The 14203-nt window shown below is 37.8% G+C and overlaps 1 protein-coding gene across 2 annotated transcripts; it reads left to right on the plus strand.

The window, feature by feature from the left end:
• The first annotated feature begins 314 nt into the window (after nt 1-314).
• On the plus strand, nt 315-8321 carry CTCF. Of its 2 annotated transcripts, none has more exons than XM_073980861.1 (6): nt 315-578; nt 1070-1193; nt 1250-1450; nt 2514-3735; nt 7022-7931; nt 7999-8321. In XM_073980861.1, exons 2-6 carry the CDS (start codon nt 1070-1072, stop codon nt 8077-8079), a joined length of 2538 nt encoding a protein of 845 aa, XP_073836962.1. In that variant the 5' UTR covers nt 315-578; the 3' UTR covers nt 8080-8321. The 2 variants fall into 2 exon arrangements, with proteins under 2 accessions (XP_073836962.1, XP_073836963.1); XM_073980862.1 differs by lacking the exon at nt 315-578 and adding an exon at nt 692-967.
• The last annotated feature ends 5882 nt before the right edge of the window (nt 8322-14203 follow it).

Genomic DNA, 14203 nt, shown 5'->3' on the forward strand with positions numbered 1-14203 from the left:
TTAACCTGTAAAGTGTTCCCTTACTTTTAATAGCATACAATTTATATGATAGCAGTTTACCACTTTTGCCATTTTCTGCCACTGTTACCATTTTTAAAAGTAAAGGAACAGACCAAAAATGTCGTATGAAATTTGACACTAAAGTTACAACCCAGTTCAGTCAGCTGTATATTGCTGTTACCTTTTATTGTGGCCGTTGTTACACAATTCATGATATATGATGGAACGCATTTATTTAAGGTGGACAGAAAACCATAAATACAACTCTGGAAATGTAATAAACTCTCCACTTTATTGGTCTGTTCCTTTACTTTTGAAAGTGGGAAAACCGGCAAAAGTAGCAAAAGTTGTAAACTGCTCCCATATGAATTGTATGGTGTCTGATGTAAAGGAACGCTTTTCGAGTAAAAAGTGGTAAAACTTGAAGATTCTTGCACGTAAAGGAACAGAGCTTATATTTACGCCTGACGGAGAAAAACTAAACACTTTTAGCAGTGAAAAAAAGATATAATTTTTTTGAAAAATAGTTTCTCAGTAATAAATGATACAAAAATCCAGAAAACTATAATTTTCTAAAGGTGCGTAATGACGTATTTCGTATAAACTTCGAGGAAGTTTGCAACAACTTACAAAATTTGTGCACAAAATCAATAACAAAAAGCGACACCATAGCAATTCTCGTGAATTGTGTGTACAATAAAGAAGTGTGTCGCGTCTGCATGGTCATGGTGGTGTCGCATAACAAAAAGATAATAGGGAAAAATGGGCGCGAATAATGTTTGGGACTGTGTTTTACCCATTTCATTAGTTCGCAGGAGTCAATAAAAACTGTCGATGTCGGAAAATATGAAAATATCTACATGCCACCCATCCAAAGTGTGTGTAATACGAACTGAGAGACATTACAACTAGCGTCGGGCTATTAAGACAGGGGGCCAAATCTATTATTGTAGACAACAATACCAAAGTACGACATCTAGGGCCAATCGTATGGTGGAAATCTACTAAACAATTCAAATTTAAATTTGAATCTTGGCTCTCCAATAATTCTTTTTATTTTTGTTCGTAGATGGCCGACAATTCTGATCTGGAATCCTATTTAGATGAGCTGGAAAAGCATATCGAAGAAGATATCGCCGCATCTGTTTGTTCAGAGGTTGCCAATGTAGAGGAAGCTGAAGAAGAGGCAAAAGGTAAGTGTAAAGTTAAATAAATTTGAAGTACATGAATTGATTTGTTTCTATTGTAGATGAGGGCGGTGGTGATGAAGATGTTGACGATGATGACTATGCTTTGGATGATGCCGAACTAGAAGATGGCACCATATTTATGGATGAAGAAGGAAATTATTACTATCAAAGTGGTAAAAAGGCAGTCCAAGTTAAACCAGTAAAGAAAGAAAAGTCTATAATAAAAACTGTGGCTGCAGCAGTTAAAAAGAGAAAACTGTGTAAGTATTATTTATGTCTAATTCATTGTATTATCATACAAATGTCGGCTTAGTCCAATTTGGCGGCTCTATTTGTGTTTCTTTGACAATTTTGCTTATCATACAAATGTCTGCTTAGTCCAATTTGGCGGCTCTATTTGTGTTTCTTTGACAGCCTGTTCAATTTGCTGTGTTGATATAAACGACGTATATTTCTTGGACGAATGTCCATAGTCATAAACAAGCGTTGTGCAGCAGGTTAAAATTTTTCATGAATTCAATTTCACAGAAATACCGAATATTTTAAGGCATGCTCGCATAATTCCTATTTTGAAGCACACTTTATCTAGCAGCAAAATCTCTCTAATTGATCAATGAGACTGTGCATTCACAACCAATCTACATCCCATTCAGAGACTTCAAGTGAAATATCAAATCGAAACCATACAAAGCACTTGATCTGGCATGCCATTGGTAATGTTAAAATTTGACAAGAACCTTCAACATTTGGAAGGTGCTTTCATAATTACTTCTCTTAAAGTAGACAAATCTAATCCCATGCTATCGTTTCCACTGGAATTTTTAATGCATATATCAAGCAAGTGCGACACAGTTCTGTCACCATATTATTGGATTTCTTACCTCCCAGAACGAGTCTAAACAAACTGCATTTCCTAGATAAAAACAAAAAAGATAAAATAGACAAAGGGAGTTAGTATAGACAGCATGGAAGCTGTCTATCAAAATGTTTGTCTTACCTGCCAAATGTTCTTAATTGATGATCCCATACTTTTTGAATGTGGCTGGTACAATTCGAATTTTGGCTCTCGATCTGCCTTCTGTTAGAATATCTATTTCTTCCATTTCGGAAACAGGTTTTTTACCTTTCCTCACATCAGAAAAGTTTTCCAAGAAATAGCTACAACGATTGCAAACCTTCTAAATCGACGACTACCATCCGAAAGAATCATTGCGGCTCACTTTTTTTGGCCAAAGCTATCGTTCATCCCATGCTGATTTCTAACATAATAAATTTTATTCTTTTAATTTATTCCGAATATTATTCCTCCATCTTATATTTCAGCCCAGTCACCTCCGCGTTCTGCTAAAAAAGAAAAACTCAACACCAGCAACAAAAGCACAAAACAGCAGCCAACTAGTCCAACTAAAACTCCAAGAAAAACTACGGCGAGAAACAAAACTACTGGCGGCAATAATTCAATACTCAAATATCTTGATGTAAAAAGTAAATCCAAAGAAACCAGTTCCGAAAAATCTGCAAGTCCGGAAAAGTCAAATGCGGCTACCAAAACAGAAGCAGCAGCCACTCAAAAACCAGCCCAAAAACGCGGACCACGTGCTAAAGCCATTAAAACTGAACCAAAAACTGAAGATATTTCAACAATTACAACCGATGCCAATGAAACCGTCTCAACGGTAGATCAAACACTAGCTTCAGAAGCCGAAGTTAATGAAGAAGTTTATAATTTTGACGAAACTGAAAGGACGGTTGATGCTGGCGATTGTACCGTTGATGAGAACGGAGAGCATGATCCTCTTGTTCAAAATCAAATTCTACTTAAACCTCTGAATGTAACGGCAGATGCAGAGGGTCAATACAAATGTCAAATTTGTGAGTACAGCACAAATAAGAAATTCCTATTGACACGTCACTTTAAAACCCATTCCGATGATAGACCCTATAAATGTTCGGTATGTGAAAGAGGTTTTAAGTCACACAATTCTCTCATGAATCACATCAATACGCATTTGGGTAATAAACCTCATGCATGTGGAGATTGTGACATGTCCTTTACCACATCAGGTGAACTGACAAGACATCGACGTTATAAACACACCGGTGTTAAGCCACACAAATGTACAGAATGTGATTATAGTAGTGTGGAATTGAGTAAATTACGTCGGCACATACGTTGTCATACAGGAGAAAGGCCATATCAATGTCCTCATTGCACCTACGCATCACCGGATACATTTAAACTGAAACGTCATATGCGTACCCACACCGGAGAAAAACCATACGAATGTGATATTTGTCATGCCAGATTTACACAGTCGAATTCGCTGAAATATCATCGTCTTATACATTCGGTCAACGACAAACCGCTATTTCAATGCAGCTTATGTCCCACAACATGTGGACGTAAAACGGATTTACGTTTACACATACAAAAGCTGCATAATTCGGATAAGCCATACCCTTGCAAACGTTGTGGAAAAGAATTGCCGGATCGTTATCAATACAAAATGCACGTTAAGACACATGAAGGTGAAAAATGTTTTCGGTAAGTTCAAAATGGGTTTATTTATCTGTAGGAATATTTTAGTTCTTAAAAAAAGACGATTCCAGTAGGCCTATTCTGTAACTTTTAACAACTATCGATATTGTTAAAATTTCTTTTGTTTTTGTAACAACAATAAAACAAACAAATGAAATTGTTGTAAAATTAACAATGAGTAAAGTTGTTAAAAACTTACAGAATAGGCCTACTGTATAGGAATTCTGTAACTTTTATCGATTCAAAAGTTGTTAAAATTTCTTTTGTTTTTGTAACAACTACAAAACAAACAAATGAAATTGTTGTAAAATAAACAATGAGTAAAGTTGTTAAAAAGTTACAGAATAGGCCTACTGGGTACCTATTCTGTAACTTTTTAACAACTTTACTCATTTTTTATTTTACAAAAATTTCATTTGTTTCTTTTGTAGTTGTTACAAAAACAAAAGACATTTTAACAACTTTTCAGTCGATAAAAGTTACAGAATTCCTATACAGGGGACAATCAGTTTAATTTTCCGGCTAAAAGTTTGGATTGAAAAATTCAATTTAATCTCCTGTTTAAAAAAAAAAAACTTAGTCGGTTCGGCGATAGGCTCGGCAAAGCAAATGCAGAGTGTTGTGAGGGTCCAATCCACCACATGCGGGGCATCATGCCTCAATTCGGGCCCAATAGAAATTGAGGCGGCTGCATCATGCGGATCTTAACTGGGCTAAAACTCACTCACTTATGTTTTCCAGATCATAAAGATCTCTCCAGATTTGCTTGGATGGGGGAAGCCTGACCACCACATCGTGGCAGGGATTCTGACGGCGTAAGGCTTTATGTTATACAAATATGAATAAGTAAATAAATAAATAAAAAAAAGTAACACCCTAGCAGGTACTGCATCGACAACATGACTGACTTCCGAAACGTCAGTTTCTTTGCATTCGTGCATGATACTAGGGTTTCTTAAATCGAGTTCCCCACTACTGCGATTTCATCCAGTTGCTCAAGTTTGGAACTCGATCTAAGAACCTCTAGTTTCATGCACGAATACAAAGCAACTGACGTTTCGGAACTGTTGAACGTTACAACCAATATCATGGGACAGTTAGCGGTCGGAATCGGGACACCATCGACCAATATGCTCAGGGGAAACCTAATTTCAGCCATCCAAGTGGTGAACAGAGTGACTGTGGATTTAGCGGCTGATATTTCCATACTCCTCAGATGGAAGAACTGCACTATAGCTGACTTTGTAGACATTTAACCTACCACATATATAGAACCCGACGCCAAGATCATATAATCATCTGCATTACGATCTCTTTGCTGTCTGAAGGGTGTGGAAATTCAGAAATGGTAGAGGTTAAATAGTTCCGGAGATATCATCCCGCCTTGGCGAATACTCGTTTTCACTCTACGGCTCTTCGCCTTCTTATTTTCTCATTCGACAGCTGCCCATACGCATAGCTAATTATCCAACGTTTCAAACACGGCTGGAGGGAAGTTTTTCCTATGTCCTCGAATGCCTTCGATGGTGCTGTGCATTTTCCGGAATCCAAGCTAATGTTGGGCTACTGGGAAACTGCTTCTCATCATGGCAAGGAGAACTGTCTCTAGAATTCTTTGCTTATGGCGACTTGAGAGAGGTCGGCTTGTACGATACGCATCTGCTGGAATCCTTGCCTGGCTTCAGGAGCGGGGCCACCCAGCAAACTTTTCAGACTTCTTCCCGTATTCGAGAGTGACTTAACCGTCGCTCACAATTTACTTAATCCTGTACCAATGTTGCATTGTCTGAAGCGGTCTAGCCTCTTCTTCCGCTTACGTTCGCTTACTAGCCTGTAGGGTCCTCAGGGTTCGTACGATAAAGCTCATTACGCTCATTTGCTAATCCCGTCGCCTGTGCTGAGAAATCTGCTCTGATTTCGGCTATTCGACCAGCCGCAGTTGTGATGATGTCTCGGAAAGTTCTCTCAGCTACCCGAGGATCTGAGGGAATGGACAGCTCTTCAGCTCAATCAGCTTTTCCATGGTTCAAAAAAATTACGGCGGCAGAGGTTATCGGAAGCATAGAGAAATGACGGGTTGACAGGACGAGTCATTATCAGACGGGGCTACAATAGCGATGTTGGGCGAGTCGTCACAATCTGCTCTTGTCCTCATAGAAGCGTCTTCGTTCACCCCTTCGTGTACCCCTCTGGTCATTGCCAAGGATGCCAAAGCTCATAATGGACATTGAATTCCCTAGCACTAGGCGGTTATTGCCTCCAAAAGCGAATTAATGTCGGTCATATAAGGCATGGTACAACTACATCGGCTGTGCAACACTTTACTACAGTCAAGCTCAAAGGAAATATGTCTGTATTGGACAGAGGGTGTATAAGGATGGCAAGACCTGCTCCTCTTCTGACTGATAAAGTCTACAATTTCGCCGACTTTGTTATGAAGACCGATGCAATTGAATTGCAGGAATGATTAATGTTCGGGATGCTGAACAGCAACATGTGGTGTTAAATGCTGTGTTTGTTGTAATTGGGGTGACCGTGGGCGTGTCTCGTATTCAGAAAACGACCTTAAAGCTGCCGACGAAGTTGGAGACACACTAGGAGATGCAAGCAAGCAGCAACAACTCCTTTCGCAGTAGTCCTAAAGGCGGCTAATTCTGTAACAGCCTCCGAACTGCACATATTCCCTACATCCATTGCATCTCACTGATGTTGAAATGTGGTGGATGCGGATCTAACAAAAGGAACAGATTCCTGTGGCCCCTTCATATCCCGGCACGGGCCAAAATATCTCGGAGCAGGTATTGCGGGACACATTTCTGTTTCGATTACGGCCCCTGGTCGAAGATTTGCCTAAGTCTACTTTAAGGGCTGTTCGTTGTAGCGACGGTACTCAATGTGGACCTATTAATAGCGATATGTTTTTCGTGGGCAAATCAATGCTTCCTGATATAATTTTTCAAAAACTCTAGTTGTTGGGAACGATAATTATAGAGAGGAGTGATTGACATTGGTCGTCCTGGTGTTTCGGACCCATAACAATATTTAGGGCCACTCACTCATGAAATTTTTGCACTAAAATTAGTCTTTGTGGTCTTTGATGCAACGCTAAAATTTTATTCTCCATACTTCTGTCGATAAGAAGACGAATGTTCCAAAAACCCAGTTCAAGTGTTATTCTTGTATTATAAGAAGAAAATTTATTTTCGTAAATGCTCCCAACTTTAGATTGTAACTCTTTTATTTTATAAAAACATAAACTATAATTAATTTTCCCCTTTGCTCCTAACTACAGCTGTACATATTGCCCCTATGCTTCGATATCACAACGTCATTTGGAAACTCATATGCTAATACACACCGATTCGAAGCCGTATGTATGTGAACATTGTCAACAATGTTTCCGACAGAAGCAATTACTTAGTCGTCACATTAAGATCTATCACACGGCAAATTATGAACCACCAAAGCCACTTAAAAAGGCTCATGCATGTCCCCACTGCGATCGTTCATTTGCATTTAAGGGCAATCTAATGCGTCACATGGAAAGTCATGATCCCAATTCAAAAATAAATGAAGAAAAACTTCGCTTGAAATTGGGACGTTTGAAGCGTGTACAACCTGATGGTACAGTGGTGACACAAATTAAAAGCTCATTCATTTACAATGAAGCTGAGGTGGTGAACGGCGAAGGAGAACCCGTACACGATAATGATGGCAATGTCATTTATGAAGATGAAAATGGTCAGCCAATACAATACGTCTATGAAGATTATGAACCCCAAGAGGAAGAAGAGGAGGAAGTGGAGATGGAGGACGAAGAAGTTGAATACGATGAAGATTATCAGGAATTGGAATATTTCGAACCGATTGATGACAAATCAGATATTGTAATTAAAACTGAAAAAATCACCGTAGACAAAACTACGGCTGCCAATACTCGTTTGATAAATTTGCCATCCGCAATAAATGTCAAAAAGGAAGAACATTCTGCAGATTCTATGCCTGCAACGGAAGATGATGGTTTTATGATCATTGAAGTAGTGAACGATGGCGAGGAACCAAATGAACAGGAACTACAAGAATATTTGGAAAATTCTCAACGAAGGCAACCAAAGAAGATGGAGGCTGCAGCAAGAAATCCAATAAGTAAATCGAATACCTCTGCTCTAAAGGCTATTACAGAAGATTGTTTTGGTTTTGAAGTGAGTACACACCTTGACATACGTACAAATACATTTATGTAATTTACACAAATATTCTCATTTATAGGATGATGCTGAGGAGGATGAAGTACCAGAAAATACTAACAATAATGAATCACTCGAACTAATAGAAATGCTTCAGGAATAAAATGTAATCATAATTTATTTAGGCTTTTATTTTTAATGCTAGAATTCTTTTTTACAATATTTTATTTATGTTATTTGTTATTGCTGTCTTTAAGAAGGCAGTCAATTCAGTTTTAGTTGTATATCCTAGTATGAGTAAAATTATACCTATTTGATGTGTAAGATATATGGAAAAAATATCTTATTTTACTATATAATTAAACCATATTTAAAATTAAAATAAAATTTAATGAAACAGGTAAAGATTTTTATTAACATTTTTGGACTAAGATTATTCACATTTATGTTGTCATTATGGAGCCCTATACTCAGTTCTTGCCTTAGACTTTTGAACTAATTAAAAAAATAAGTTTCTTTGGATAGGGGAAAATAGCAATAATATATAGAAGTAAGCCTGTTTCTCTAAGACGATTCAAATTCGTTCGAATTACACCAAACTGTACTTAAAGAAAATGCTTGTGTTATTGAAAACAAAAATATTTTTTCAAAAAACAGATGTTTGGTAGTATTTCGAACGAAATTGTATTCGAATCGTCTTAAAGCAGGCCACAATTCTGTTTAACGTATATGGTTTCCTAGATTTTTTTGTTTAAACTGAGACAGTTTAATGAAATTTTCATTTTCACTTGGCTCGACCCGAAATAGAAACAAGTAAGAACGTCGTTAAGTTCGGCCGAACTTGTTATACCCTCCACCACGAATTGTATTGAAGTAAAATGGAACAATTAGTTTCCTTTTGTTTATGAAGAAGACTAAATTTGTCGATCTATACCGAAAAATTTCTGGCGAAAAGAAGACTAAATACCAAATTTCCGATATTTCGGTAAGATAAAGTGCCCAGAACCTCCAAAATACTTTTGTTCTTGACCTTTTGTAAATCAAGAGGTACGCCTCAATGGATATAGCAAGACGTGGACCTATACTGATATTCTCTACCTGAATATTTTATGACCCCATGGAAGACTAAATCAAACATTTCAGTCATTTCGGTAGAATATTGACGTCACATTACGAAAATTGGGAGTAACTACAAAGATGAATTTCAATCGGAAAGGTTCTTACCTCCAAGGTAAATACCAAATTTCAGTCATTCCGCTGGGTTGGGGCCAAAACCTTTAAAATACCGAAAATCCGGAGGCACCGTTCTATGGGGAACGTTAATCACCCGAAATAAAGATCAAATTTCAGCCATTTCGGGGGAATATTGAGGCCACAAACCTCAAAATTCGGTACCTCTCTATGGGAGCTATATGAAGGCACTGGAACTGGGGAATGTTGTATACCCTCAAAAAACACTAAATATCAAATTTCAGCCATTCCGGTGGAATATTGAGGGCATATCCTTTTAAATACCGAAGATTGGAAGGTATTGTTCTATGGGCGCTATAACAAGGCGTGGACCTATACCGACAAATTAAAAGGGGATAGTTAAATAACCCCAACGATGACTTAATACCAAATTTCAGCCATTTCGATAGGTTATTGTGACCACAACCTTCGAAGCACTGAAAATAGGGAGGTACCGTTTTATGGGGGCTATATTAAGGCGTGGACCTGTACCGACAAATTTCTGGGGGAAAATTTTATATCCACAACGAAAACTAAATACCAAATTTGAGCCATTTTGCTGAAATATTAAGGCCAAAACTTTGAAAATACCGAAAATCGGGAGGTACCGTTATATGGCGGCTATATGAAGGCAAATTTCTGGAGAAAAGTTTTTTTACCAAATTTCAGCCATTTCGGTGTGAAAATGAGGCTAAAACCTTCAAAATATCGAAAATCAGGTGGTACCGTTGGGGCTATATCAAAACGTGGACCGATATAGCCCATTTGCAATACCAAACATCCTAGGAATAATAGAAACTTCTATACCAAATTACAAGCCTCTATCTTTAACATTTTGAGCTGAATCTTGATTTCAACAGACGGACGGTCATGGTTATATCGACTTAGAATTTTACCCTGATCACTTTATAGGGTCTTCGATGAATATTTCGGTGTGTTACAAACGGAAAGACAAATTTAATTATACCGTCCATAATATGGTGGAGGGTATAAAACAGTGTTCACCAGCGAGCCCGTACTGAGAGCAACTGAGCATACATTACCGTGTGTTTTGTATTGAAAGTTACGATAATTTGCTCTCAGTAGCAGCTCGCTGGTGAACACTGGTATAAAACAGGCCTGCTCAGACACATACAAACACATTTTGTAATTGTGTTGGTTTTGAAATACACAAATTTCAATTTTCCTTTGTCTCTCTGTATACTGTGAGAAATATCGTAACAGTTTTTTTTTATTTTATATTTCAAAATATAGAGTAGAATAATTATTTTATTTTGACCAAATGTGACTGTTGATGTTATAGTACGTTTATATATAACCGGATTTAACAAACCCACTGGGTTTTAAATGTCAATTCCATTACACATACGTCAAACAAATCCTGATAATGAAGGTTAACCTCCCAAAAAGCTCTAATATAAACAGCATATTATAATTTGTTGCAAATCAAGTTCGTGACAAACCAAAGTGCGTTGACAAACCAAACACTCTAATTTGCCGTAAAAATTTTAGGCAAATAAAAATTCGTATTCAGTATCTTCATTCATTTTTTCAGTGTACGCATATAAATTCATAGACAAATTCGAAAACAGAACCTTCCTCATTGAATGTTCAATAGAGACTGATTTTTAATTTTGAAAATATTCAAAACAAAAACAAAAGCTCTCTTTTTAAATTGTGTGTGTGAGAAAATTGACACACACCGACAGCTCAGGTGCGCACCTTGAGCAGGCCTGTTTTAGACCTAGTAGATATTATCAATTCTTCACCGAACCAATTATTCGATGGGTGAACCACTTAGGAAAATGTGTACTGATTTTAAATCCATGTACTATAATGTAAAAAGTAAAAAGAAAATAAAATATTTGGTCCGTCCACATTTTAATATCTGGCGCCTAAAAGTATACTTTGGATTAAATAATTAACATCGTAAAGCATTGCCACATTAAATATTGCTGAAATAGAAACAATTCTCAAAGACTTTTTTGCAGAAAATCCACTTCGTCAAAACTCAAACGAAGCAAATTATGATCTGCAAACCTAAAAAAGTATTCTTACAAATGCGAAATGCACAATACAAAACCAACCCTTTCAATTTAGTAAAACTCTAACTAGAATCTATGAATATTTAGAAAATCATGGAAATCTTCCTATAAAAAATTTGTGTACTCATTTTGTAATAGAGCAATTTTTTATCCTATTATTTTTATACCCTACACCATTATGTGGGGAGGGTATTATAAGTTGGTTTTGGCCAAAAAGTTTGTAACGCATCGAAATAATGGTCGCAGACCCATACTTATATATACCAAAATGAATGTCTCGACGAGCTGAGTCGATCTGGCTATGTGTGTCCGTCCGTCTGTCCATCTAAACCTTGTAATCACGCTACAGGTCGCAGTTTTGATCGGATCGTCACGAAATTTTGCATGTTGATAGGGGTCCCGGAGGGGAAGAAGCCTATTGATTTTGGTGATGGTCGGATAATATTTAGGGGCCGGAAAGGGCAAAAAACTTAGGTGGATAAAATGACAACGTTTTTTTCCAAAGTGAATATCTCAGCTTCTATATTGAGTATACCAAAAGCAAAACCTGACAATGAAAGTAGAAAATATCACATTTCTAATGATGTAAAGCAGGTGCTCGTAGGTTATCAAACAACGAAGATATCACAATAGAAGCAAATAAAACCCCAATTTTCATTTCATTTTCATTTTCACTTTGGTTGAAAACTTTCCAAAAGCAAAGTCTGACTCTGAAAGTAGAAGATCCCCTCTTTACAATGATGCAAACTAGGTCGGCGTTGGTAACCAAATAACGGAGATATCGCAATAGTCGGTAATACATCCCATTTTTCTATTTTTTTGGAAATCACGCTACAGGTCGCAATTTTGATCGGATCGTCACGAAGATTTGAGGGTTAATGGGGGTTTCATAGATGAAGAAGGCTATTGATTTTGGTGATGGTCGGATAATAATTAGGGGTCGGACTGGGCAAACACTTATTTGGAGAAAAGTCAACATTTTATTTTAAAGCCAATATCTCTGTTCCTTTAAGAGCTATATCAAAAGCAAAACATGGCAAGGAAAGTAGAAAATATCACCTTTACAACGATGTAAAGTAGGTTGTCGTAGGCGGTCAAATAGCAGAGATATGGCAATAGTCTATAACGCATCCCATTTTCCGATTCTTTTGTAATCACGCTACTGGTCGCAATTTTGATCGGATCGTCACGAAATTTTGGGGGTTAATGGGGGTCCCGAAGAGAAAGAAGCCTATTGATTTTGATGATGGTCGGATAATATTCAGGGGTCGGAATGGGCAAACACTTATTTGGAGAAAGGTCAACGTTTTACTTCAAAGCCAATTTCTCTGTTTCTTTAAGAGGTATATCTAAAGCAAAACCTGGCAAGGAAAGTAGAAAATATCACCTTTACAAGGATGTAAAGCAGGTTGTCGTAGGTGGTCAAACAACAGAGATATCGCAATAGTAGATAATGCATCCCATTTTCCGATTTTTTTGTAATCACGCTACAGCTCGCAATTTTGATTGGATCGTCACGATTTTTTTGGGAGCTGATGCGGGTCCCACAGAGGAAGAAGCCTATTTAGTTTGGTGATGGTAATATTCAGGAGTCGGACTAAGCGAAAAGCATATGTGGAGAAAAGTCAACATTTTTTATGCGAATATTGGGGGTAGATGGGGGCCCCACAGAGGAAGAAGCCTATTGATTTTGGTGATAGTCGGATAATATTTAGGGGTCGGAATGGGGAAAAACTCATTTGGAGACAAATTCAAAGTTTTATTCTTTGTGAATATATCGGCTTCTAGTAGGGATATTCCAACGGCAAAAAGCCTGTCAATGGAAGAAGAAAATATTACCTTTACATTGGTGTAAAGCAGGTTGGCGAAGGTGGTCAAACAAGGGAGATACCACAATAGTCGGTAATGCATCCAATTCTTCCATTTTTTGCAATCAAGCTACAGGTCGTAATTTTGATCGGATGGTCACGAAATTTTGGTTGCTTATGGGAGTCCCAGAGAAAAAGAGGCATATTATTTTTGGTGGTAGTCGGATTATATTCCCTAAAAGAAATGTTTACCAGTGAAAAGTTTATGCACAGGGGTAGTAGTGTAGGGTATCACATGGTCGGCCCCATCCCGACTATAGCCTTTGCTCACTTGTTATTATTAAAAAAATTTAATTGTAATGAAATATTTATTTCATTACTTTAAAAACCAAACAAAACCAAAGTTTTTAACTCTGCCATTGCCGGTCCCAAGCCCGGATGAAAAAGGAGGAGGTGTTTGTGATTTGGATTATTAACCCATACTAGTAAAAACTTTGTTAAAAATGAGTTACGATCGTTCATCCCAATCAGAGGAGGAAGCCAGTCGGCTGAGAAAAGAAGCATTGCCGATTCTTCATATTATTATTTTTTCCGAACTTCTTTACAATTTTTTATATATGTCAAGCTGTGCCACAAACTATGTTTGGACAATAAATTACGAAGTGCAAAATTGGGTTCGAATCGAATCGGAAATCGGCTGGTGCCATAACGGACAATCCGTTTTCTGGCAACCCGTCATTTCCCTTGGCCTCAGACCACCTTCCTATCGTTTCCGTAAATAGACCACCCGACTTCATAACCTCCGAACGCCAGACTTTTCTGAACCATGGGAAAGGAAAGCTGATTTGCAAGGGTTCGGATGATTTACCAATCACAGCTTCAGAGAGCTTCCCATTCCTTCAGATCCTCGGGTAGCTGAAAGAACTTTCCGGGAAATCATCACTGCAGTAGCCGCTCGCTACATACCTGCTGGTCGAATACCCGAAATCAGACCAAATTCCCAGCAGGGGCCACGGGACTACCAATGAGCGTGATAAGCTTCGTCCTACGAAACCTGAAGATCTAAGAGTAAGAGAACTTACTCTTGAAGTCAATGGGCTAGTAGGCGAACATAAGCGGATAAAGTGGATAGACCACCTGAATCAACATTGGTACAGGATTATGTAAATTGTGGACAACGGTTAAATCACTCTAGTGTCCGAGA

The sequence above is a fragment of the Musca autumnalis genome, unplaced genomic scaffold, assembly GCF_047663935.1.
Source record: "Musca autumnalis isolate F117 unplaced genomic scaffold, ASM4766393v1 scaffold_4, whole genome shotgun sequence".
Lineage (NCBI taxonomy): Eukaryota > Metazoa > Arthropoda > Insecta > Diptera > Muscidae > Musca > Musca autumnalis.